Here is a 23,626-nt window from a genome sequence, read left to right as displayed (position 1 = left end):
TATAAGAGGGGAGCCTGTCCTCAAGATGAAAATGCAACACTATATAATGAAGTTATGTCACCAATAAAGAAGTAGGAAAAAGGAATGAATAGGACAGGCTAGCAGAACTGGGACCAGGACAGGAACAGGCACATTGATTGCCTCATGAAGATAGGTTCGACCAAACTCAGCAAACCACTCAGAGAAGCTTGCACAGAAAGTCGCTGGAAATGGGTGCACCGGAGCTGGGAAGAAGCTAAAGCTGAGCGAAGCGGACCCGCGCACACAGCTGCCCCTCACTGGTAAGCAGCTGCGCATTATGGGGAATCATACATCCTTAGGAACAAAGACCTGAAATATGGGACCAAACTGAGGTCAAGATGTGGGACTCTGCAACTAAAAATGACAAGGTTGCAGTGGGATTGCTCGGCACGTGGCAAGCAGTCTCTGAGGCGTTAAAGAGCCCTGTGGGCATGGACATTAATAGTAGTAGAGTTAAAGGATTGTTTGTTAAACGCTTGCCAGAATTCGGAAAATTTTGCCATGTTTATGTTATAATTGATACCTTTTCTGATTGTATATATGTATAGGTGTACCCAGGTTTCTTATGAATATGTAAAAGCAATGCTCTACATGGATATATATTCAGAAAGTTCAATGTTATTGTGTGCCTGTTGGTGGAGCGTAGACTCCCTGTGCATCCAGCACTGTTTACTTGCCTTTTGTAAACATTACTAAATTCAGATTGAGTTGTATCTTCATTTATAACATCAGTGTCATTGGCTTGCCTATATACACCAAGCCACATAATTATCTAAAATGATAGCAGCAACCGGGAAAATATACAAAGTTCTGGGGAGAACCATATGATGGGTGAAATGATGCTAACATGGTGTGTTGTTAAGTCACCTTCACTGAGACACTGATGAAGACTATATATACATCAACTAAAAGGGTACAAGTTAGCAATTATGAAATAGATCCTAAATTTACATAGGAGAAAAGACTAGAAGAACCACTGGAGGGCCCTTTGTTCTCAAATGCTTCTCTGAAAACTCATGGAGTTTTATTTAAATTGGCATAACATGTATTATTCCCTGCTTTTTTTTTTTTTTTTTCCCATGAATGTATTATTATTCGATGTTGATGAATTATATGGTTTTATAGTTACATGGATGAAAACAAAATAGTGAAATGCATTGGGATAAGGAGAGGTATTTTTTGATGTCAGCACGCTTCCTGGTATTTTTGAGAAACTTGAGGAAAAAAAAAAAAAAGGAAAAACGAACAAACAAACAAACAAAAAAAAAAAAAACAGGAATTTGCATTTTATAGCTATGCATTATTGTAACAAAAAATGTAAAAGTAAGGCTGACCACGGCATAGGGCAGGGCAGCAAGTCCTTTTGGTACATCATCACAAGAAAAAAAGGGATTCTTTATTTTCGGGGTTTACTGTAACAGCAGATATTTCGTGGCACACTGACTCTGGAGCACACCCCAGTTCCCTTCCTTGTCAAAGTTCACGTATAATTATGTGTAAAGACGCCGGAACAGGCTAACGACTGTGGTTAGTTCCGTCCTGTGGTAGAGGTGTCGGCAGTCTTGTCAGCCACACACCCGACTGTTCCCTCTCCTTCCACACATACCCCTCTGCTTAGCTACTTTTTGTCACGTTTTACTTCACTTTTTGGTGTCTCTGCCACCCCCCCGGGCGGCGCACCGTGCCCTGACCAACCCCGCCTCACCCTCCTTCCCGCCCCGCCTCCGCCATCTTCCCGCTCCGCCCTCCCTCCCCGCCATCCGCCCGCCATCTTCCCGCCCCCTCCTCCCCCCTCCCTGTGCCCCCGTGAGGGTGGCGGCCGCTCGCCGCCGCCATGTTCCACAGCAGCACGCAGCGCCGGCACTGGACCTTCGGCAGCGAGGAGGAGCTGGCTCGGAGCCGAGCCGATGCCAACCGCAAGTTCCGCAGCCGAGTGGCGGCGAACGGGAAGGTGCGGGGCGGGGTGGAGGGGGAAAAGGCGGCGGCGGGGCTGTGGGGCTGTGAGGGGAAAGGGGCGCCCCCGCCCCCTTCCCGACCCCCCTCCGCCATGTCGCATCCCCGCGTCCCCTCACAGGTGGTGCCGAGCGAGCTGTGCCTGCTGGAGCCCCAGGAGGAGCTGGCGATCTGCAAGTACTACGAGAAGCGGCTGCTGGATTTCTGCGCCGTCTTCAAGCCCGCCATGCCGCGGTCGGTGGTGGTAAGCAGGCGCCGCGGCCCCCGGCGCCCTGCCGGCTCGCCTCAGCACGGGTGCCCCGCTGTTACGCCTTTCCCCTGCCGTCATCGAGGAGTGGAAGCCAACCCGGAGCTTTCCAGAGATACAATTGGCGATACAAATGTTTCAGTTAATTGGAATTGATTGCAGTGAGTCAGGGATACAGTAAAACCGCCTGGCTGCTGCAGGGGGGTCCCAACGCTGAGGTGTGTGGTCCCCGGTTGTTTGTGCAGCGCTGGTGTGTGTCTGAGCGCTGGGAGCTGGTCTAAAAGTTTAGACCCTGTGACTAAGTGCACAGTCCGATCGCTTCCTAAATTCAGACAGGCTTGGTGCCGTGACTGTGTCCCTGGGGAGCCTGTTCCAGTGTGTGACCACCCTCTGGTGAAGAACCTCTTCCTGATGCCCAGCCTAAACTCCTCCTGCCTCAGCTTAGCACTGTTCCCAGGGTCCTGTCACTGGTGTTTACAGAGAATAGGTCACCTGCTGTCATCCACTCCCCCTCATAAGGAAGTTGTAGGCCACGATGAGATCCCCCCTCAGCCTCCTCTTCTCCAGGCTGAACAGGCCCAGTGCCCTCAGCCGCTCCTCATATGTCTTCCCCTCTAGGCCCTTCACCATCTTCGTCGCCCTCCTCTGGACACTCTCCAACAGTTTCATGTCCTTTTTATACTGTGGTGCCCAGAACTGCACACAGTACTCGAGGTGGGGCCGCACCAGCGCAGAGTAGAGCGGGACAATCACCTCCCTTGACCGACTAGCAATGCCGTGCTTGGTGCACCCCAGGTTGGCCCTCCTGGCTGCCAGGGCACACTGCTGGCTCATATTCAGCTTGCTGCCAACCACAACCCCCAGATCCCTCTCTGTGGGGCTGCTCTCCAGCGTCTCGTCGCCTAGTCTGTATATGTAGCCAGGGTGCCCCCTCCCAGGTGCAGGACCCAACACTTGCTTTTGTTAAACTTCATGTGGTTGGTGATCGCCCAGCTCTCCAATCTGTCCAGGTCTCTCTGCAAGGCCTTTCCACCCCCATCCAAGTCCACAACCCCTCCAAGTTTGGTGTCATTGGCAAACTTGCTCAAACCACCTTCCAGTACATCCAACTCATTTATAAAGACCTTGAAGAGGACTGGCCCTAAAATGGAGCCTTGAGGGATCCCACTAGTGACCATCCGCCAGCCAGATGTGGCCCAGTTTACCACAACCCTTTGAGCCCTGCCCGTCAGCCAATTGCTCACCCACCATATGATATTTTTGTTAAGTTGTATGCTGGACATTTTGTCCAGTAGAATCCTATGGGAAATTGTGTCAAAAGCCTTGGTGAAGTCCAAAAAGATCACATCAGCTGGTTTCCCTTGATCAACTAGATGCGTGATCTTATTATAAAAGGAAATCAAGTTTGTTAGGCAGGACCTGCCCCTCATGAACCCATGTTGGCTGGGACCAATGACTGCATTGTCCCCCAGGTGTGCCTCAATAACTTCAGGGATCATCTTCTACATAGTTTTACCAGGCACTGACATGAGACTGACAGGCCTGTAATTGCTAGGGTCTTCTTTCTTGTTCTTCTTGAAAATTGGCACAGCATTTACCAGCTTCCAGTCTACTGGGACCTCTCCAGATTCCCAAAATCATTGAAAAATAATTGAGAGAGGTCCCGCGATGACATCAGCCAGCTCTTTAAGCACCCTGGGATGGATCCCATCCGGACCCATGGACATGTATGGATCCAGGTGGAGCAGCAAATCCCGCACATGTTCAGGGTCAGTTGGGAGTTTTCTGTTCGCATATCTAAGAAAACCTTTTTTACTGTCTCCACAGACATGGTCAGCTTCAACTCTAGTTGGGCTTTGGCCCCACGAATTTTCTCCCTACAAACATGAACAGCATCCCTGTATTTCTTCCTCATTGCCTGACCCTCCTTCCAGCAGCCATACACTTTCTTTTTCCATCTAAGCTCCAGCAGAAGATCCCTGGTCAGCCAGGCCAGCCTTCTGCCCTACCTGCCTGACTTCCAGTATTTTGGAATTGCCTGATCTTGTGCTTTTATGATGCAGTGCTTAAAGATTGACCAGCACTGATGGACGCCAACGCCTTCAAAAGCAGTTTCCCAGGGGACCTTGCTGACTAGTCCCCTGAGCAGCCTGAAGTCTGCTTTCCCCATATCCAGGTCTGAAGTTTTGGTGGCAGTTTTCCTTCTGTCACCATAAATTCTAAACTCAACCACTTTGTGGTCACTATGACTGAGGTGGCTGCCAATTGCCACGTCTCCCACAAGACCCTCTCTGTTCTCCAGCAACAGATCTAGGAGGGCACCTTTCCCTTAGTTCCTGCACCAGGAAGTTATCATCGAGGTGCTTTATGAACCTCCTGGACTTGCCATGTGGTGATCCCAGTTGATGTCTGGCAAGCTGAAATCCCCCATAAGGACAAGGGGAGTTGACCTCGAGGCATCTTTTAGTTCTGCAAAGAACAATTCATCGGCGTTGCCATCCTGGCCGGGTGGTCTGCAATAGATTCCCACTACGACATCCCCTTTATTTGTTCGTCCCTTAATCCTTACCCACAGGCTCTCAACTTTGCCATTCCCAACGTGAAGCTCCACGCAGCCCAGCCCATGCTTCACATACATCACCACCCCGCCTACCCTGATGCTATCAAGTAGTTGCTCCAAAGCCCTAAAGTCCCTTTTGGTCGCTCTGGGACTTCTCATTGCTACCTTGTCATGACCAGCAGCAGGTAGCAGTCAGTGGGCCGTGCCAGGCACCTGACTTCCTTAGCTAAGTCTCTCACCCAAGCCCCAGGGAGACAACAGAGTTCCCCATGGGTTCGGTCCGGTCGGCATATCGGGCCCTCTGTCCCTTTCCGAAGGGAGTCCCCCATGCCTTAGGCACCCTCTCCAACTGGGACGGGCTTTTGTCTCCTTCATGGTTCTGGCTATGGTTCTCTGGAGCCTCCTGCCTGGTACCTACGGGTATCATGATGAATGGATCATGATGAAAAGCGCATTTACTAGGCACCAGTAGGCTGCTGCCAGATGCTGCATGAAACCTGACCTTATATTTGGGAATTGGCTGCCCTAACTCAGTGTGCTGAGTCAGACTTGCCAAGTAACAGGTTTGCAATACCTGATCTCATGCTGGTGGGGCTCAGATCAGTGGGGAGTTCAGCACTGACAGGCTGAGGTACTTGCAGACACCCAGAGAAGTGTCACTTTTAAACATGCAGGGAAATAGACCGTCACTGTTAAATTTTGTGTCAGTGTCAGATTCTTACGAAGATGTCATCGACTTTTTGCGCAGTCTTCTTAAATGTATGTCTAAAAATGGCAGAAAAGACAACCAAACTACAGTTCTGTAAGCTTATTACACCCACAGATGTACTAGATTTGGGAATGTTTAATGGCACGGCATTTGCGCCTGTATTGTGTCCTGTATGCCTATAGTATACATTTACACTTGTTACTGCTGTGTGATCTTATTTCATTTTTTCTCAATCTATTTTTGCTTCTTACTTTTCCCTACTCTTTTTTTTTGTTTTTAATATAGGGAACAGCTTGCATGTATTTTAAACGCTTTTACCTGAACAACTCAGTGATGGAGTATCATCCTCGGATAATAATGTGAGTTATCAACACACCTTGCGTTACCATATCGATTAGAGCATTAGAAGTATACTCAGCATTTGTTACAATATTTAATCTCTGTTTTTTTTTTTTAAATATATGTAAAGACCTAGTCTGGTCACCTTCTGTTTCTACTCGGAAAAGTTTGTTTTCTATAGATGGTACTTTGAATATTAAAAAAAAATAATTCTGCACAGAACTTCTCATGAAAACATATGCCAATATGAATTATTTTTTTTCCTTTTATCCTTCTCAAGGCTAACGTGTGCGTTTTTGGCATGTAAAGTAGATGAATTTAATGTGTCCAGTGCACAGTTTGTTGGTAACCTTCGAGAAAGCCCTGTTGGACAGGAAAAAGCTCTCGAACAGATACTGGAATATGAACTGCTACTCATTCAACAGCTGAACTTCCATCTTATCGTGCACAATCCATACAGGCCGTTTGAGGGATTTCTAATTGATATTAAGGTAATAATGTTTTATGTGCTACGTACTTCATATGCTAATGTAAGACAAATGTTATGATGGCTTATGATAGAAAAAATAAGTGTGCTCTTAATGATGTTGATTGTAAAGGGATAGGTGTTTGCCAGGAGGTCTGTTTTGTTGTGCTCTTTAAACATCATTTATTTTGAACAAGATGGCCAGCTACTCTTTTGCTCTATAGTACATTGTTGAGTTTGGTGTTCTGAGCTGATGAGTGGAAGTTCAGGAACAGCTACTTACTTTCCTATTCGTTTTCTAGACTCGTTATCCAATGCTGGAGAATCCTGAAGTGTTGAGGAGAACAGCTGATGACTTTCTCAATCGAGTGGCTCTGACAGATGCATATCTACTCTTTACCCCCTCACAGATAGCTCTCACTGCTATCCTATCTAGTGCTTCAAGAGCAGGAATTAACATGGAGAGGTAGTCTTTTTGTTTCTTTGGAGGGATTTATTTGCTACCTATATAAAACTTTACTGTAGATGTTCTTGACTAGTAGAATTATGCATTTACTTGGTAGTTAACAGTCTGCTGCATTAAGTATGCTTCAAAACTAAAGCTGTAGTGATTTCTTTGTCAACTTTTGAAAAGCAGGAGCTATGCAGTTAGTTGGTGTCTGGTTTTTATATTCCTTTGAAATGTTTTTTTTGCTTCTTCCAAAGTGATGGCTCTGCCCTAATTAGAGCAGGATAGGATTTTCAGAGTGAAGAGACTGGAAATGCAGTAGAAAGTGAAGGTATGAAACATAAAAGAATCACTGAAAGAAAAAAGTTAGATTTTTAAGAATTTCTAAGATACCAAAGATTTTGGAGTGAAATGATGTTTCTCTGAACTGATGGCTACTAGCCATGCCCAAACTGTAAGTGCTACACTTGGTTGGTACAACCATCAGTGTACACAGATATGAACTAATGATAAGTTCATTCAGTGATAAGGTGCTCTTAGGTAACTCGGTTTCTTTTCTCTGGCCTTTTTCTGTTTTCACTTGTTTTTAGGGCTTTGAAAGCCCTTGTTTCAGGGCTTTGATACCAACCCTGAAAGAGTTTATTAAAGCCATTCTGTTTACAGAGTCTTCCACAGCGTGGGAGAATGCTCTTCAGGATTCACTGTTTTCTCAGAAGAGTGTGCCAGCGTTCAGGTGCTTACTGCAACTTGTCGATCTCATTCCTGAGCGTATTTTCTGTACTCCATACATCAAAACTCAGAAAGCTTGGCTATAAAGAGAACTAGAATAGTTTGTAGGTAGCATGTGATTCAAGTTATGTGAGTTTTGTCTACTCATAAAAAAAAAAACAAAACGAATTCTTTGTCACCCGTCAGCACCTACAGTTGCCACAACCTTGTCAGTCACTGTTTCGCATCAGCTTCAGCTGCTGCACACGAGAGAAGCTGCAGCACGGGTCTTGAGGACCTGTGAGTAGGGGTCCCTGCATTGGCAGGACAGAGCTGGGTTAGAACACAGAGGCTTGAAAATCTGTGGGTCCCAGATGTCAGTGTGTATAAAACTGTGCTCAAGACGTTACAGTTTCAGGAAAAACAACAGCAACTGGTCTCTCATAAGTAATGGCTACCAGTTAGTCTCTCATTAGGGTGTCAGCAAAGGGCTCGTGAAGTTATCTGAGCAGTGGCTCTAAGTGAGTAGCTGCCAGCTTGTAGCAATTAACATCATCTTCCTGGTGGCTGGGGCCTCAAACTGTGAGCTGCAGCTGACACAGCTGAGTGTATCTGTATTATAAATAAGTTTTCTCTTCACACAGATTGGTAACACTTTAAGAGTCCTTGTATTTTACATGCAAGTTTTCTTCCCAGCAAGGGATAAACTGTTTTTTTCTTGTAGATCTTGACAAGGATTATTGCTTATATATCTTGTGGTTTTAACCAGCTGGTGTGTGGGGTTTTTTTTCTTTTTTTTTTTTTGGTTTGTTTTAAGATTTGGAAGCATAAATGAGCAAGTGCTAAAGCTGAAAAGTGAGATTAGTCTCTAAACTTTTAGTATTTTTACTCGGAGGTCCTGTATCATGTGTTCAATATTCTGTTTCATAGCTTCAGTTTTCATCTAAATTCACTTAAATCTTAAGTTCCTTTTTTTTTTTTTTTTAAACACTGGAATGTGATAAATGTCTGAAATGTCTGTGTAATGGCGTTCCTCAGATGTGCTCTTTTAATGTGTTACTAAAAGGAACTTTGAATCTGAGGAACAGAAGAATGCTGGAAGTGAAGGACTTGCTTCGTCATTTGCTTGTCACTTTATAGCACTTCTGCAACAAAAGTGTTCTTACTAAGTCTAATCATAATGCTTTAGCAGATGGAGATAGGTGTTTTATTAACTAATGGTAGCTGTCACAAGTAATTATGGCACTTTATTTTAGGAAATTATTCTTTCATTTCTCCTTACAGTTACTTGTCAGAAAGCCTTATGCTGAAAGAAAACAGAACATTCTTGGGCAAGTTACTAGACGGCATGAAATGTAAGTAAACAGTGGAAAAAAATGTGAGAAACTGTCTTTCTGAAGGAAAACAAACATACAAAACAAAACAAAAAGAAAAACATGATGTTTTTCCCAACAACAAAACTTTTAAGCAGAAAAGTGTGCTTCCAATGGTTTTGTTCAGCTCAGGGCTTGCATAGGGTAGGTAAAATGTTGGCAGTACAATGAACTACTTACTAGTTATATGCAGGGGGAGAAAACACTCAGACTTACCTTTGTTATTAAATTAAATCAAAATGGTAAAAAGCCTGATGCTTTGCAAATCATATATGTTGTACTGATTTTTTTTAGTAACTGATTTGCATTCAAAAGTGAGAAATCTGTTTTGGGCACTAGCTAATGTTTTTGTGTGAGTTTGGATGAGTAACTTCTTTTCAGTCACGATGACTTGAGAGTACAGCTTCTGACAAAAGCTGCACATAACCACTTCTACCACCAGAGGGTGACTTTTGTAAGCTGAGTGATCTGCCAGCATTTGAACACCACTTTTACTTTGTAGCTAAAAGGTGTTTCAAAAGATGTTCTGGTTTTATGTTTAGATGTCTAGTACAACAGAACAAAACATGAATGCTGGCATGGTTTAGCTGTGACAGTGGGGAGTACAGTATGCTGATCATTATATTAAATGACAGTCGAGGTATGGAATTTTAAGAAGGCAGTTCTTTAATATTCTAAGCTAATGCATGTATTTAAAATGGAGAGTGCTAGCATCGAAAAGAAAAAATCCAGTCTGTTGACTAACCAGACTTCGGTGGTGAATATATCATATAAGTCAGCAGGGTCTACAAATTCAATTTAAATTGAATTTGTGAAGTTTGAGGTACTCTTACCTCTGTCTTCTGCTAACAAACCTAGTCGTCAGGTTTCTTTTAGTGAAATGCAGAAGGAACTCTGGGATCGCATATTCACTTGCAGCTTTGTGGAAGATAGCATTACCCTAAAGGCAGCTCTTCGTAAACGTGGCTGGCAGAAAATTTTAAAGCAGCTGAGATGCTAAATCTGTAAGTGGTTTGTTTTGCATAGAACTGGTGGTAGAGAAGGTCTTATTTCTTGTAGGGTACTTGTAAATTTAATTTACATTCATAAAAGACAGAAACTGTTTTTAAGACTAGGATACAGTGCTAAATACGAAAAACATCCATCTATTTTGAAAGTCGCTGGCAAAGGAATGTAAACGCTGTAATTTGCCATGATGAAAACCAAAAAATGTGATGCTGGCAACTTATTTCAGTTGTAGTCCTTTGTGCTGAGCTTCTGCTGATCCTTGATGCTAATTAGAATTAATCCTCTGTTTTTAAGATGATAGTCAAGCCTCGTGTGTAATCTTGGATACTCCAAGGTTAGTGTGCTGCAAGTGATGGGAAGTTGTGTAAGCAAATGGTTTGGGAGTTGGAGAAGGTCAGAACTTGGAACATCTGATGGTTTGACAAATAAAAGTAGGGATTATAGTTATAAAGCTTTCTGTTAAGTTGGTAAAACTTGCCTTACAGTGTCTTGAAGTCTGTTTGGAATAGATGTGATGTTTTCAAAAGCTAGCAGAGATGTGAGGGAAAAGAGAGAAACTGTTGCCTCAAGGTTAAATACAAGGGATAAGCAGTAGCAGGAGCCACACTACTGATTGATACTGACGTTGTGTAATTCACAGGGTGGAGCAGAAATTACTTAGTTTGCTTAGAGCTGTGTTGTTGCCACTGTAGGCATGAAAAATCTTATAAAGAAATATGAACTGCCAAGGCCTGAAGAGATTGCTGCTCTAAAACAGAAATTAGAGAAGTGTCACAGTCCGGAGTTTTCACTTAATTCCAACATGTAAGTAGATACTATGTAATTTGTTAAATTTCAATCTTTTTTAATGCTGTGGAAACACTGACTGATCTGTAAGTGAATGAAAATGAAAACGTGTCAATGCAAACATGAGGGTGCCTGTTGAAAGTCTTGGTTCTCAGGTTCACACAGTTCTTCTGTAACATCCAGATGTTGTTCCTCTATGCTGATTAGCACAGCAGGCCTCAACGGTGGAAGATAAGGATATAATAGGAAATAACAGGAAATAAGGAGACAGACTCTGGAAATGAATAACTAAACCTACTTTTTTTTCTGGACGGTGGTTAGGAAGAAGAGGAAAGGTTGTGAAGATGATGACTATAACGCAAAAAAGCCGAAAATTGATGAGGTTAGTAACTGTATGGTACAAATACTTGTTTTTCCACTCTAATGGTTGATGAAATTGACACAGCCACTGACAAACTTCTGCCACTGATGTTCTTCTACATATTGCTCACAGTGTTTTTCAGCTCATTTTTAAAGTGAGCCAGTTACTGCAGGCCTGCATTTGGGAGTGTTTTTAATACTCATATTTTCTGTGCGGAGTGGGAAGAACATACAGACCATCGTGCTCTTCCTACTGCTTTTGGAAGTCTCTTGACAAACCACAGTACAACATGAAGCTTAGTACTTCTACTCCACTGTCTGAAACTCTGTGATACCACTGAGGGAAAACAGCTGTTAAACAGGCTTGGAATACCATGGTGAAAGTCCTGGTTTTGGAAGGCCAGGAACTGAAATCCTAACTGTGCAGGTAGAAATTCACTGCTCAGGGTTCAACCAAAGGAATATGATGAAATATGTGGAGGTGCCTGCCTGATGCATAAGCTTTAGGTAGTGTTTTTCAGCTGGCTAGTGTTTGTGAAACTGTTTCCTTTTACTTTGGCTTCTTGAATAAGGTGGAAGTAGCTGCTTTGCTAGCAAGGCTTGCAAACAGTGGAGATGAGTAGCTTGTACCTCAGATTGTGAGTCCAGGTATAAATATGGTGGGGAAGGTAATTTAGCAAATGAAAACAGAGTAGGGTAATCCTTCATGATCTAATCTGAACACCTTTCATAACTTTCAGTTGTAATATTGTCTGGAAATTGTAGACAACACTGCTACATTCTGGTGGAGGAATAGCTTTGTAAGAAACCCTTTTTAGTGGAACTTCTATTGATGCTGAAGACCTTGTACATACAGAGAGTGATCTGTCATCCTTACCATAAAATGCATGCTTTTGTTTTTTTAAATAGCAAGACTAGTTGAATTGGGTTGGCAGTGTGCCCTCACTGCTAAGAAAGCTAACAGTATTCTTGGCTGCAGTGGACAAAGTATGACCAGCAGATCAGGAGAGGTAATCCTTCCCCTCCAGTCTGCACTCATGGGGCTGTACTTGGAGTCCTGTGTCCACCAGTACACAAGGATGTGCAGGAAGGAGCCCAGCATAGGGCCACCACGATGATCAAGGGACAGGAGGAGAGGCTAAGAGAGCTGGGAATGCTCGGCCTCGAGAAGGGGATGCTCAGGGGGATCTCATCAGTGTCCATAAATACCTGGAGGGAGGATGCAGTGAAGACAGTGCCAGGACAGCAGGCAGTGGGCACAAACAGGGTCAAGGAGGTTCCCCTGAGCACCAGGCAGCACTTCTGTGCTCTGCGGGTGGCTGAGCACTGGCACAGGCTGCCCAGAGGCTGTGGGGCCTCCTCCTGGGGGATCTTCAAAAATCACCTGGATGTGGGCCTGGGCACCCTGCTCTGGGTGGCCCTGCTGGAGCAGGGGTGGGACCAGATGAGCTCCTGAGGGCCTTGCGAACCTCTACATTTCTGTGATTCCGTGAATTATATAAATTATCACAGTGGATTCTAGTTAGTCATTACAGCACCAACTTGAAAAACAATCTTACTGTGGTAAAACCATAAAATCGTAGAATAGTTTCAGTTGGAAGGGCCCTGAAAGATCAGATAGTTTTACCTCACCTGGCCAATGAAATGTGGAACCTCAAGCACATTTTATGGGAACTCTTTAATGCCGAAAAACGTTGTCTTATGCCCTCTAACTGCTAGTCTTCATGGAACATACAGCAACTGGCAACTGTTAAATTGTCATTTTCATGACTTTTTCATGTTCTTGCAAAGTGACTTAGAGAATAGTTCCAAATGAGCTGTGGAGACTTACTCCCCAGTTTAATTTGAAGGGATCTTACTTCAGCTTACTTTAGTTGTGCTGATACCTGTGTTTTGAGGCAGTTCTGATTAGCGGGGTTTCTTAAGGAGTATTCACAATACTTTTTCCAAAGGAATATACGTGATTGGATAAATTGACATAGTGTGCAGCATTTAATGATCCCTTCTTAAACAGATCTAACAGCTATTGAAACTTTAAATACTGATGTATCTGAACTGCCCAGGGTTTGTACTTTTTCATTTGTGAGTAATTACCACGTGCGGGCACATACTTGAAATAGCCAGGACACAAAGGAAAAAGTAGTATTTTCAAAGTCTCTCATATGTGCATACTTTCCAAGTCTTGAGGTTTCAGTAATGTGCAGCCAGCTGATATCAATTATATCTTTAAGCAATTAGGCTATGATAGACAAGTGCACATTCCATGAAGATTTTTTTCCCCAAAAATTACTAGTTTATAACTGAAGTTAGTACTAATACTGAAGCCACGAGTGGCACGGCAAGCCCATCAATTTGCAGTGACAGAAGAAATGCACAGGCTACTGACTGACCGTTGATGACTCAACTGCAACAGTAATGAAGCCGTAAAAGGGGCCAGTTATTAGTAAAAGGCTGCAGGATGAGCTCCCCTGGAAATCTCTGAAAAGATGTTTGTAATAAACAAGGACGAACTAAACCTCAAACAGGCAGTGAGAATGGGCTGCTGAAACGACCTTGATTCTGAGGCTGGGAATGGATAAGTAGCTTCAAGATTAAAGCGCTTAGTCACCACTAGTTAAAGTATTTCTTAATCTGTAGTCCGTTTGTGTAACGGTGCTGTTATGGACTAAATCCTCATCATAAAAAAACTAAGGGTTTTTGTTTGTTTTTCTCCTTCTTTGATAAGCGCTATAGCATGCTTGCAGAAACAAGCTGGGGTCTCTCCCTTGAGCCTTTCAGTTGTGTTTTCTGGGTTAAGCCACTGCTGGCTGAAAACAAAATCTTTTCCTCTGATGTGTTTATGTATGTGACCGAGTTCTCGCTGGTTTCATCATCCCTACAGAAGATAGCATAGTGGGTGGGTGTAAAGGGAGAGTTACAACAGTTTTAATAAACTAGGGAATCAAAGTTTAAGTGCAGTCTTACAACAAAATAGGGGAAACGTCTTAAACTGTTCTCACATTTAGCAACATGGGAAGCTTGAGCAGAAATCTGGGATCATTGGGAGTTGCCAGGAAATGAAATATCCTTTCATCTTTTTCACTAATTGTTACCAATAGTCTTAGGTCAAGCACATCATGACAGTCTGGGAGGGAGCCTAATGAATGTGCTTCTGTGTAGAACTTGCATGAATTTGTATTCAGCTTTTCCGTGTTGACTGACATTCTTACTGGTTGTCAGAAGTAGAACAGTCCCTGTATTGTCTTACACCAGTCCTGGAAGAAATACATGCATGTCAGGTAAAGTGGACAGACAAACTAAGTTTTAAAAGCCGTTTAAAGTTGCTGTTTCAATCTTTTACTGACAGTAGGCACAGTCTAAGAGGTCAAAGTGAAGTTACTTGTATTACTTGAACTCTTTTCAGCTGGCACACATAAGGGATGTTACCCTGATACCACATGCAGCAGTACCAGCTGGTCCATGTTCCTGCACAGCTTACTTTCTGGCCGTGCTGCTCAAGGCATTGCTTTTTTCCTTCCCTTAGGAAGAATGTACCGATGACGAGTTTGCGGAGTTGGTGTAACCCCGAAGATGGAATCCTATCACTGCAGTACCCGCTGTCTTGTGACGCGTGAACGTGTCTGCCAAAGGTTCATTAGCCTGTATTAGCACGAGGTATTTGCTCTGTTGCTATTTAATATACTTGCAATAAAGTGTTTTATATACTTCAATTTTAGTTAATTGTAGCTCTGTTATAAAACCCTCATCCATTTAAGGTCAAATATCAGTAAGAAATGCTCACTTAGAGAAATCTGTCACGCACAGAAGAGTGACAAAGTGATGTTAAGAAATGCATTGCAACATGGCAGTACCTGAAGTCAAGACTGGCATTTAGCAAAGTGGTTAAATACAAGCAGAAAGCAAATCTGGTAATAGATCTGTTATGTGGTTTAGAGCAAAACATGCATGCCCTCTTCCCAAGTTTGTTACTGTTCAAAGAATATAACCGTGCCCCTAACATTTTCTGCATTTGAGAAGAGTTTCTCTTGGGTTAGGATCAGCGGGAAGGCCAACAAGGCAAGCATCCTGGTGGGGGTCTGTTATAGACCGCCGAACCAGGATGAGGAGACTGATGAGGAGTTCTACAGGCAGCTGACAGAAGTTGCAAAATCGTCGGTGCTTGTTCTCGCGGGGGACTTCAACTTCCCTGACGTATCCTGGAAGCACAACACAGCCCTGAGAAAGCAGTCTAGGAGGTTTCTAGAGAGCGTGGAAGATAGCTTCCTGACACAGCTGGTTAGTGAGCCTACCAGGGGAAGTGTCCCGCTAGACCTTCTGTTCACAAACAGAGAAGGACTGGTGGGAGACGAGGTGGTCGGAAGCTGTCTCAGGCAGGAGGAGGCTGTAGTGAGGTGGGGGTTGGCCTGTTCTCCCAAGTGCCTGGCGACAGGACGAGGGGGAACAGGCTTAAGTTGCGCCAGGGGAGTTTAGGTTGGATGTTAGGAAGAACTTCTTTACTCAGAGGGTTGTTAGGCATTGGAACAGGCTGCCCAGAGAAGTGGTGGAGTCACCGTCCCTGGAGGTCTTTCAAACATTTAGATGTAGAGCTTAGGGATATGGTTTAGTGCAGGACTGGTTAGTGTTAGGTCAGAGGCTGGACTAGGTGATCCTGGAGGTCTCTTCCAACCTAGACAATTCTGTGTGTGTGTCTGTGTGTGATTCTCAAATGTACCGAGAGGCTGCAGCAACTACTTTACACTATGCAAAGTAATATTCACAATTCTGTGACTGACTTGTTACTGTATTTCCTGTTCTTGGAGCCATGATCTGAGATTAGTGGCTGTGATAAACCTGCCTGAGGGCATCAGAGAACAATTTAAAATCTTCCTATCTACTTACATAGCTTCTAAATGTAGGGCAAGCTCTGTTTCCTTCTCATACATTGTTTGAGAACACATGCAATTTTAGTATACGTTCACCTAAACTGCAGCTTTAGGAACGTTTACTATGCTGTATTAAGAGCATCAGCTCTACCTACTACCTACACTTACTAGTGTAATATAAATATACCAGTTGTGGCACTTGAGAGCTCTTTTCAGAGCAGAAGGTTCAGTTCTGGGCACCTACCTTCCAGAGAAATAAATGGCCCAACTGGAGAGCAACAGCAAGCCAAAAGACATGTAAAAAAGAATGTACAGCAAAGACCTAAAGATAGAGTCCATACAAATTAGAATGAAAGTGAATGCAAAATGCAGTTGAATAGACAGGAAATACTGTGTGATGTTGTAACAGGTGTGTTCATGTTGCACAAGAGTTATTTATGTGGAATCTCATATACCTTGCCAGTGATTCTCAGCATCTTTTCATTCTTTACCAGATCACTCCCAAGAATTGTCATAAATGGGGTTGCAGAATGCCCTTGGATCAACTGCATAGTTTAAGTTCTTCCCCTCCCTCCCCCCTTATTCAAACTCTTAAGCTTTGGTCTGTTACACTGCTGTTCTGGGAATTTATGCTTAAAACCAAAGTGACACTGCATGAACACATCAAAGGACATCATTCACCACATATCCAGACACGAGGAAAAAATCTCCACAGCAACCAAAGTTAGCAAGTTTCCATAGAGTTGATCTGCAGCTTGATTTATTTCAAAAACTTAACTTTCCATGTATAAAAATAAGATTCATGGTAGACATACAGTACACAAAAGACCAACCAATACATATTTTATAAAATGGTTTAATGAATGCATGCATGTCTGATACAATGATCAATAAATTTACTTAATTCAAATTATTTACTGTTGTAAACATTTTACAAAAGCATTGTGATTTATCTGGATATACAGTCCTTGATGGAAGAACTATTCAGACTGAATCAGTGGCACATCAAAAAATAAAGCTGACAATACCCATTCTGCATATTCTCTTTCAACATGATTCCAGCAAGAGAAACAGCATGGTATAAAAGTGTACAGTAAAGATTGTTCCTACCATAACATCAAATTCTGAAAACTGTAAATACAAGTTAAAGTGGATGAAACAGTCAGAAGTCATAATTATTGTAACCAGTCAGAAATTACAGTAAGAAATGTTATCCAGTTATATGTAGCTGTCAAAACAACATATTTATTTCTTTGTCAGTTGATAATTCTTTTCCAACAAGACAGCAAAACTTTGGCAATTAGAGGTGCTGAAAATAATTTTAAAGTTCAAGACACAGTCACAGCATTTTCTTTGTGGAAGGTGAACTGTACACCAAGGCTCAGAGGTTGTGAAAACTGTTTCCAAGTGGAAAAAAGTGCAAATGTCCTGCACAGATAGCTTAAAAAGCTGCTGGTACAATCATTCACCAACAGAATCTTTGTTTTCTTTTTGCATAGTTCACACATTACTGGGAATGTGACAGGGTGTGCTATTTTTGGCAAGAGCAAGAAGAAAGTGATACTGGTGTGAGTTGCCATGTTGGGCATGCTGGATCCATGCAGAATTCAGGTAGAGGGCTGCTACCTGATGTTGTTGGACACTGAATACTGGTTTTGTTTTTGTTGAAGCAGTTCTGTAATAGCCAACAGCTTCTTAAGAACATGCTGTGGAAAAAAGAGTAAATACAACCGTATGTTAGCAACTAGTAAAAAAAAACAAAAATTTTACTTGAGATACATTTTCAACATTAAACTACGTATTTATAATTGTGTTAAGGTAAAGAAGATACGGAGGGGAGCATGGCAACAGCTCTGATTTCCTAGTCAGTAGGATACTACTTGAAAAGGGAACTTTTTTTTTTTAGTAGGATACTACTTGAAAATGAACCATTAAGGCATAATTAGGAAGAAAAGAGAAAAAAAATGCAAAAGAATTTTGTCTGTAGAAACCCATAACAGAGAATTTATCCTCTGACATACGAAGTTAAGTATATCAAGAAAAGAAGATCACATCCCTCATCATTATCTGTATCAGGTTTTTCTGAAGATCCACTCTTGTTTTTTTTTGGGACAGAAGAAAACCATAACCTGTTTGTCCGAAAACATTTATTTAGTACTGATTGCTTCTGTCCTGCCTGGCCAGTCTAGCCACTTCTTGTGTTTTTTGTCACGACTATCAGCCACAACGACGCAATTATGAACTCGAACATGACTTTTTCTCTCATGCCAATATAGAGGTAGATTGCTGTTATTGAACTGGATTAGATTTCAGGTGCTGTAATAAAGAACTCCTAGTTTATTTTCAAATTTCTTGAGCTTTTTTTCTTTCAAAGTTAAGAGTTAAATGCAAGTGTACTTCCTTGTTTTATGAAATCAGAAGTTCACAGCAGCTCTAGTTTGGAAAAAAAATAGTGCTGAAATATGCATTATTCAAGTAAAAGCTCGCTTGTCCTGCTGCTGCCAAAGGACCTGCCATACAGATTTATGGTCTACCTGGGATTAAATTAAGGCCTTATAAATACAATAGTGAAAGTGATTATAAAAGGTATTTGGAAACACTTAATAGTGTTAATTGAAATTAACTATCAATGTCCAAAACTTAACCTCTTTGAAAGTCAGTCATTCCAAAGCAAAAACAACTCCCCTCGAAAACCCCACAACCAGTACAATCAAGGTTAAATCTCAATAATCGAAATGAAAACAAAACTAAACAAAAAAAACAACTCAAAATCCTCTGTGGGAGTCCCCTACTGGCTTCACTGAACATTTATCAATGGTTTCAGCTGATACTAATCAAATTTAAGAAAGACTGTTGCTAATAAGAGGTTTTCAAGTGCAACTGTCCCTGCCCTGGAGGCACTAGCATCAAATGGTAGGTTACTCAAATCACTATTGCCTGCACAGCACAATACACAGAAATGTTACTGTGAGGTAAGTTTAATTCCTTACTTGAGGTTCACTGTTATTAGCAGACCAAAAGGAGGTGTATTACTTCTGTAATATACCTTCGAGACAATGCAGTAAGTAATTTGAAGTAATTCCTTTTTGAGTTTTTATAAAGCCATTTGGAAGTTTAATCATTTACAGTAGGCCTGCTTAACAGCTAGAACACACTAATCACAGTGGGTTTGCTAGAAAAGCTTGCCATGTTGGCTTATAAATGTACTATAAAATTAGGAAGCAGAAATAAGACAGCAATAGAAAGCTAGGGGAAGTAAATTTAGTTCAGCTGAAAAAAACAAGATCCTTAAAATATTGACCTAGAGAAACTGTCAGTAGTTTCGCAGATGTACGCTTCCTCTAGAAACTAAAATCTTCCTCTCTAAACCTGAAAAATCTTGGTTTTATTGTACAAATCTTGCAACTATGGACTAAGTATTTACAACTAGCAGCTTTCTTGTGAGATGGCACTTTTTAATTTTTTTTTAATCAAACATAATGCTAGCCAGAAATACTTAAAAGAATCTTGGCATGATGGATTACCTCAAGATACCCTATCTGCACCTGTGATTTGGTGGTTAATCTTTGTGGTTTACCTGCATTACACCTCGTTCATTACTGAGTGTCCGAAGTTCATCTGAATGTGCCACACAAATCTCGTGCAAGGCTGCCAGATCACGGGATAGGTCAGTTCTAGAGTGCTCTGTAGTGTCTGGAAGCTCAGGAACATTCTTGAACAAAAATGATGAGAGCAGATTTAAAAGCAGTGAATAACCAAGTAAACCCCGTACAGCTTAAGCTACAACTTTAAGTAACTCATTAAATTACTCATGAAAAAATAATACTGTGATTAAAACAGATTAACCTGACTGTTGGTTTCAGGACAATGGTTTTCAGAGACCTTGTGTAAAATCTCTCATTTCAAGAAAACTGATGCATCACAGTATACAGAAATTGCAGTTCAATCAAAAGAGGTGACCTGCCTGCATGCCACACTAAAATACTTGTTTCTGTGTCTTACCAAAATATTCTGAGATGTCATTTAGGTCGCTTTAAAAGAATAAACTCAGGGAGCTACACACATTTTTATCTTCATTTTTAATACAAATTCTTAGTATAAATACACACATATATGAACTCCTAACTTCTGTTACAGCTACCGTACGCAAAACAGTAAGAGTTTAAATATAATAAAGCAATTGTTCAATTTCAAACTACAGTATGTACAATACATTTGGGATACGCTGGGGAATGCTGGCTGAAATCTATTTTTTAAAACAATTCCAATGTCTGGTCAAGGCTATATGAAATTATACATGGGATTTTTTTGTTTCAGAATATATTTTAAAATCTATTTTAGCCAAGATTCCTAATTCTCATGCAGGTTAGGTATATTTTAGCTTCTCACATCTATGGAGTTGCTAAATGAACAAAATGTATGTTTGATGGTTTCAGTTTTGTGTGACAGGCCAGACAGAAATCTGCATTTTTTAAAGATACGTGAGGAAAATTTATTCAGTAACAAGCATTCAAAATCATGTGGAAGCTGATGCATTTTTAAGCTAGTCAACAAAAAGTGTGAAGAATTTTCATTTACAATATTGCATATTAGCATATAATTTCCAATAAGGAATTTTTAGCCACTTACCCCAAGTTCATCTAAAAACATGATCATGCGGTGTTTGTTGCTCTTGATGAATGGATTTACCCCTTCCATATATGGCTCCTAGCAATTTTAAAAAGTATTCATTAAAACAAATCAGTACCAAGTGAATTGTCATACCTGATGTGAACGCAATGCTGTCAGAAAAATGACATTACAAAACAAGTATGTTATCTGGGGTGACTTTAATTTCTCACGTGTATTTCTGAACGCCTGAATAATGTACGCAGGTCAAAAGCCCGCACTTTCTGTTTTCCAGGTGGATTCAGAAAGAGTTTCTTATAGGCATACTAGCATGAAATTTAAAACTTCTGAAGTATTTCAGATGATTTTCCCCACACATACTAGCTTCAATAAACAAACGCTCTACAACTTTGAAAAGGGATAATCAGAAGCAAGGTGCCCTTTTCTTTCATTAACACTCACACTACAACTGGTGTGTGTCAGATGCTGAAGTCTGCAGGTACTTATCAGTCACGTTCCTTGCTGCTTGGGAACAAGATCACTTGTTGCTTGCCTTCTCTTAGCCACACAGCTGAAACTTCATTAAAAGCTAGGTCTTTTTACTGCAAATTGTCAAACTGATTTACAACATTCACTAAGTTTAACGACAGGAAAACGAATACGAATAGAAGGGGTGTTTGGAAGCTCTACAACAGAAAACACCAACCTAAGGAGCAAGTAGAAGCAAAAGCAAAACAGCAGGTGGCGAAAGAGTGACTCAAGAGGTTAGTAGTTCTTCCTTTGTTTCAATATTGGATACTCTATCCAGCTCTGAGTTTAAGTCTGATACCTCTCAGTTTGAAGGTGAATTATATACAGGTAGCTGCCTGCTGAGGTTATCTGTGTTCTCATAGCATCAACACATAGTGGCATCACATTCTGCAATGCCTACTGCAATGCTGTTCATTCATCAACTGTTTTAACAGCCCCTTGCTGATACTACCAGGTTCAAAATCTTCATGGGATGCACCAGATCAGGTTTCTATATCAGTTTGTCCCAAAACAGTGGGCCTCCTCTTCACAATTTGGCCAGACTGCTATTGCTCTAGTTCAGATCAACACCCTGTTTAGTTCCAAATGAAGAAGACAGAAGAAGTGCAGGAACAAAGCCTCTGCTGGTGATGACAAACAGGTCAGGTTTCAGACTTCACATAAAAAAACAAAAGCAGGTTTTTGCCCGTATAAAACAGGAACACGGAAACATATCAGAAAAGCAATTCCAGGCTGTTCTGTGCATGTATAATATTTACCTTAGCTCCAAATTCAACCAAATTTGCTAAATTCTGCACAGACTTGGCGACCAGCGTCAGCGTTCTTGCAGCAGTAGGGGAAGGAGAATCTGACAGGAATACAAAGTAGAGTTATTGGCCATTGCACTTAAGACTACCAGCAGTCACACAAAAGCAAACTCTTCTCCAATTTGTATTTGCAGATTCAAATGCTTTCAATGTTGTAACAGATCAGCATGTGGAAAATATCACTTGGTGAAGTAATTACTAAAGCAATTTAAGTTTTATGTCCAAAAAAATAAGTAAGAACATCTGATTTTGCTACTAGCTGTACACAGAAGTAGGCAAAATGAAGTGGTGTTTAATAGGAGTTCTGTGAAGTAGCAAAAACCATTTTCACAAATATTAAACAGTTCCGGTGAAAGGAAGATTACTTGCAAAAGTAAAATACTAAAAAAGGTGTACCTTTCTCCATATTTGTTTATACCCACCACCTAAGCGGGCTCTTAAGTGTTTTACCAGTTATACTTCGAGTTACTAGCACTGGGAATATAGAATAACCATGACATGCAATCCTGGCTTGTATTTCCATGGCAGCGTACTTCCTTCCTGTACTTAACACTGCGCTTAGCACTTTACATTAACCTTGCAGTCAGTTAAAATTTCCTTTTCCGACAAGTGACAGTAGGAGGACTGTTAAATTCCCCCAAATTACAGTAAATGGTCTGGTCAAAAGACCGTTTTGGATTTTTTCTAAAAGTGACATAGTTTTTATATAGACTCTAAATTTTATAGTTCTTTGTAAGAATGCTATGTACTGTTTATTGTCTGTCTCTGCCTTTTGTTGTCTGTCCTTCCCCTTCCCCTTGCAATCCACTGAAGCCCACTTCTAGACCAGCAGAACTGGTCAAAAGAACAACTCAAATATGTTTGAACCAAAGGAGTTGAATTTTGAAACAAAGATTTTTTTTTAAGCAGTTACTTAGGTGATAGGATTTCTGCTGAAACTGAACCATGCTCAATACACACAGCCTTCAGGATACTTGTTTCTCATTATGGGAAGAATGTGTATGTTGGAAGCCTTGCTCCAAAAGGAGTGTCATCCTTTCTATTATTATTTTCTGAACAGCACTAAAAGCCCTACACAGGGTGTGTAAATTTACCCTGACAATAATCAAGAATATTAGCAGAACTTATGCACAGGACTGTAGCAAGGTGAGCTTAAATGGGATTGCAGAAATTGATTGATAACTTTTTATACATACAGATGCAGCGGTCTCATTTGTAGCCCAGGTCAGGAGGGACCTAACTTGCAAATTATCTTAAGATAATAAAATACTAAGGATCACTGTGTGTGAAGCAGGCCATGTTTCTTAAATGTTTTCTCCAAAGCACGTGTGGAAATGATTACAGAGTGAGAAAGGAACTTTCAGTTTGACACAGTCCTTCTCATTTAGTATAAAGTATAGAACAGGAAACATGCTACATGGTCTGAAAAACTGTTTACAAAAGAAGAAAAGGAGTTTTTCTGAATCAGACTTCCGATTTCATGTTTCCAAATCAGCATTTTTGTAGTAAAATCAGGAAACTGTTAGGGAGGGAAGGAGGAAGAGCAATGCCTACTGCTAATCAAGTACCCTCTAGTTTGGTGTGATCTTCGTCAAAAAAAAAGATGGGTAACAAAGATGGGTATAACATACTTGAACTTCTAAGTCAGACTTTTGAATTTAAATTTTCAGAAGTCTGACTTAGAAACTATAAACTTAGAAGACTGACTTAGAAAACTATACAAGTCAGACTTCTGAATTTAAGTTTTCATAATAGAGTTTTCCCTGTGGTAGTTTATGCTTTTCCTTTCTTCCTCCCACACAAGAAATTCAGCACCGGGCAGCACCATGCCACAGACCAGT

The 23,626-nt window shown here is 41.4% G+C and overlaps 2 protein-coding genes across 4 annotated transcripts in view; one reads left to right on the top strand and one right to left on the bottom strand.

Annotated features, from left to right (window-relative positions):
• Nucleotides 1-1,789: 1,789 nt before the first annotated feature.
• CCNH (cyclin H) lies at nt 1,790-14,688 on the top strand. Of its 3 annotated transcripts, XM_038170015.2 has the most exons (9): nt 1,791-1,972; nt 2,096-2,218; nt 5,776-5,849; nt 6,110-6,320; nt 6,598-6,761; nt 8,736-8,806; nt 10,525-10,636; nt 10,940-11,000; nt 14,502-14,688. In XM_038170015.2, the coding sequence occupies exons 1-9, from the start codon at nt 1,856-1,858 to the stop codon at nt 14,538-14,540; spliced, it is 972 nt and encodes a 323-aa protein (XP_038025943.1). In that variant the 5' UTR covers nt 1,791-1,855; the 3' UTR covers nt 14,541-14,688. The 3 variants fall into 3 exon arrangements, 2 of the variants coding, with proteins under 2 accessions (XP_038025943.1, XP_071887822.1); XR_005261549.2 differs by lacking the exon at nt 14,502-14,688 and having other exon boundaries at nt 1,790-1,972; nt 10,473-10,636; XM_072031721.1 differs by lacking the exons at nt 1,791-1,972; nt 2,096-2,218 and adding an exon at nt 3,268-3,990.
• Nucleotides 14,689-16,680: 1,992 nt separating this feature from the next.
• RASA1 (RAS p21 protein activator 1) overlaps nt 16,681-23,626 on the bottom strand; it is a 58,696-nt gene continuing 51,750 nt past the window's right edge. The window contains exons 22-25 of the mRNA XM_027446193.3: nt 21,738-21,826; nt 20,470-20,547; nt 19,418-19,552; nt 16,681-17,546 (exon numbers count right to left, since the gene is read on the bottom strand). Of these exons, the coding sequence (XP_027301994.3) occupies nt 17,463-17,546; nt 19,418-19,552; nt 20,470-20,547; nt 21,738-21,826 (386 nt within the window). The 3' untranslated portion in view covers nt 16,681-17,462. The remainder of the gene's footprint in view (nt 17,547-19,417; nt 19,553-20,469; nt 20,548-21,737; nt 21,827-23,626) is intronic.

Source organism: Anas platyrhynchos, chromosome Z (assembly GCF_047663525.1).
Source record: "Anas platyrhynchos isolate ZD024472 breed Pekin duck chromosome Z, IASCAAS_PekinDuck_T2T, whole genome shotgun sequence".
Taxonomy (NCBI): Eukaryota; Metazoa; Chordata; class Aves; order Anseriformes; family Anatidae; genus Anas; species Anas platyrhynchos.
The sequence above is the reverse complement of the archived record's forward strand: the minus strand, read 5'-3'. Positions and strand labels throughout refer to the sequence as shown.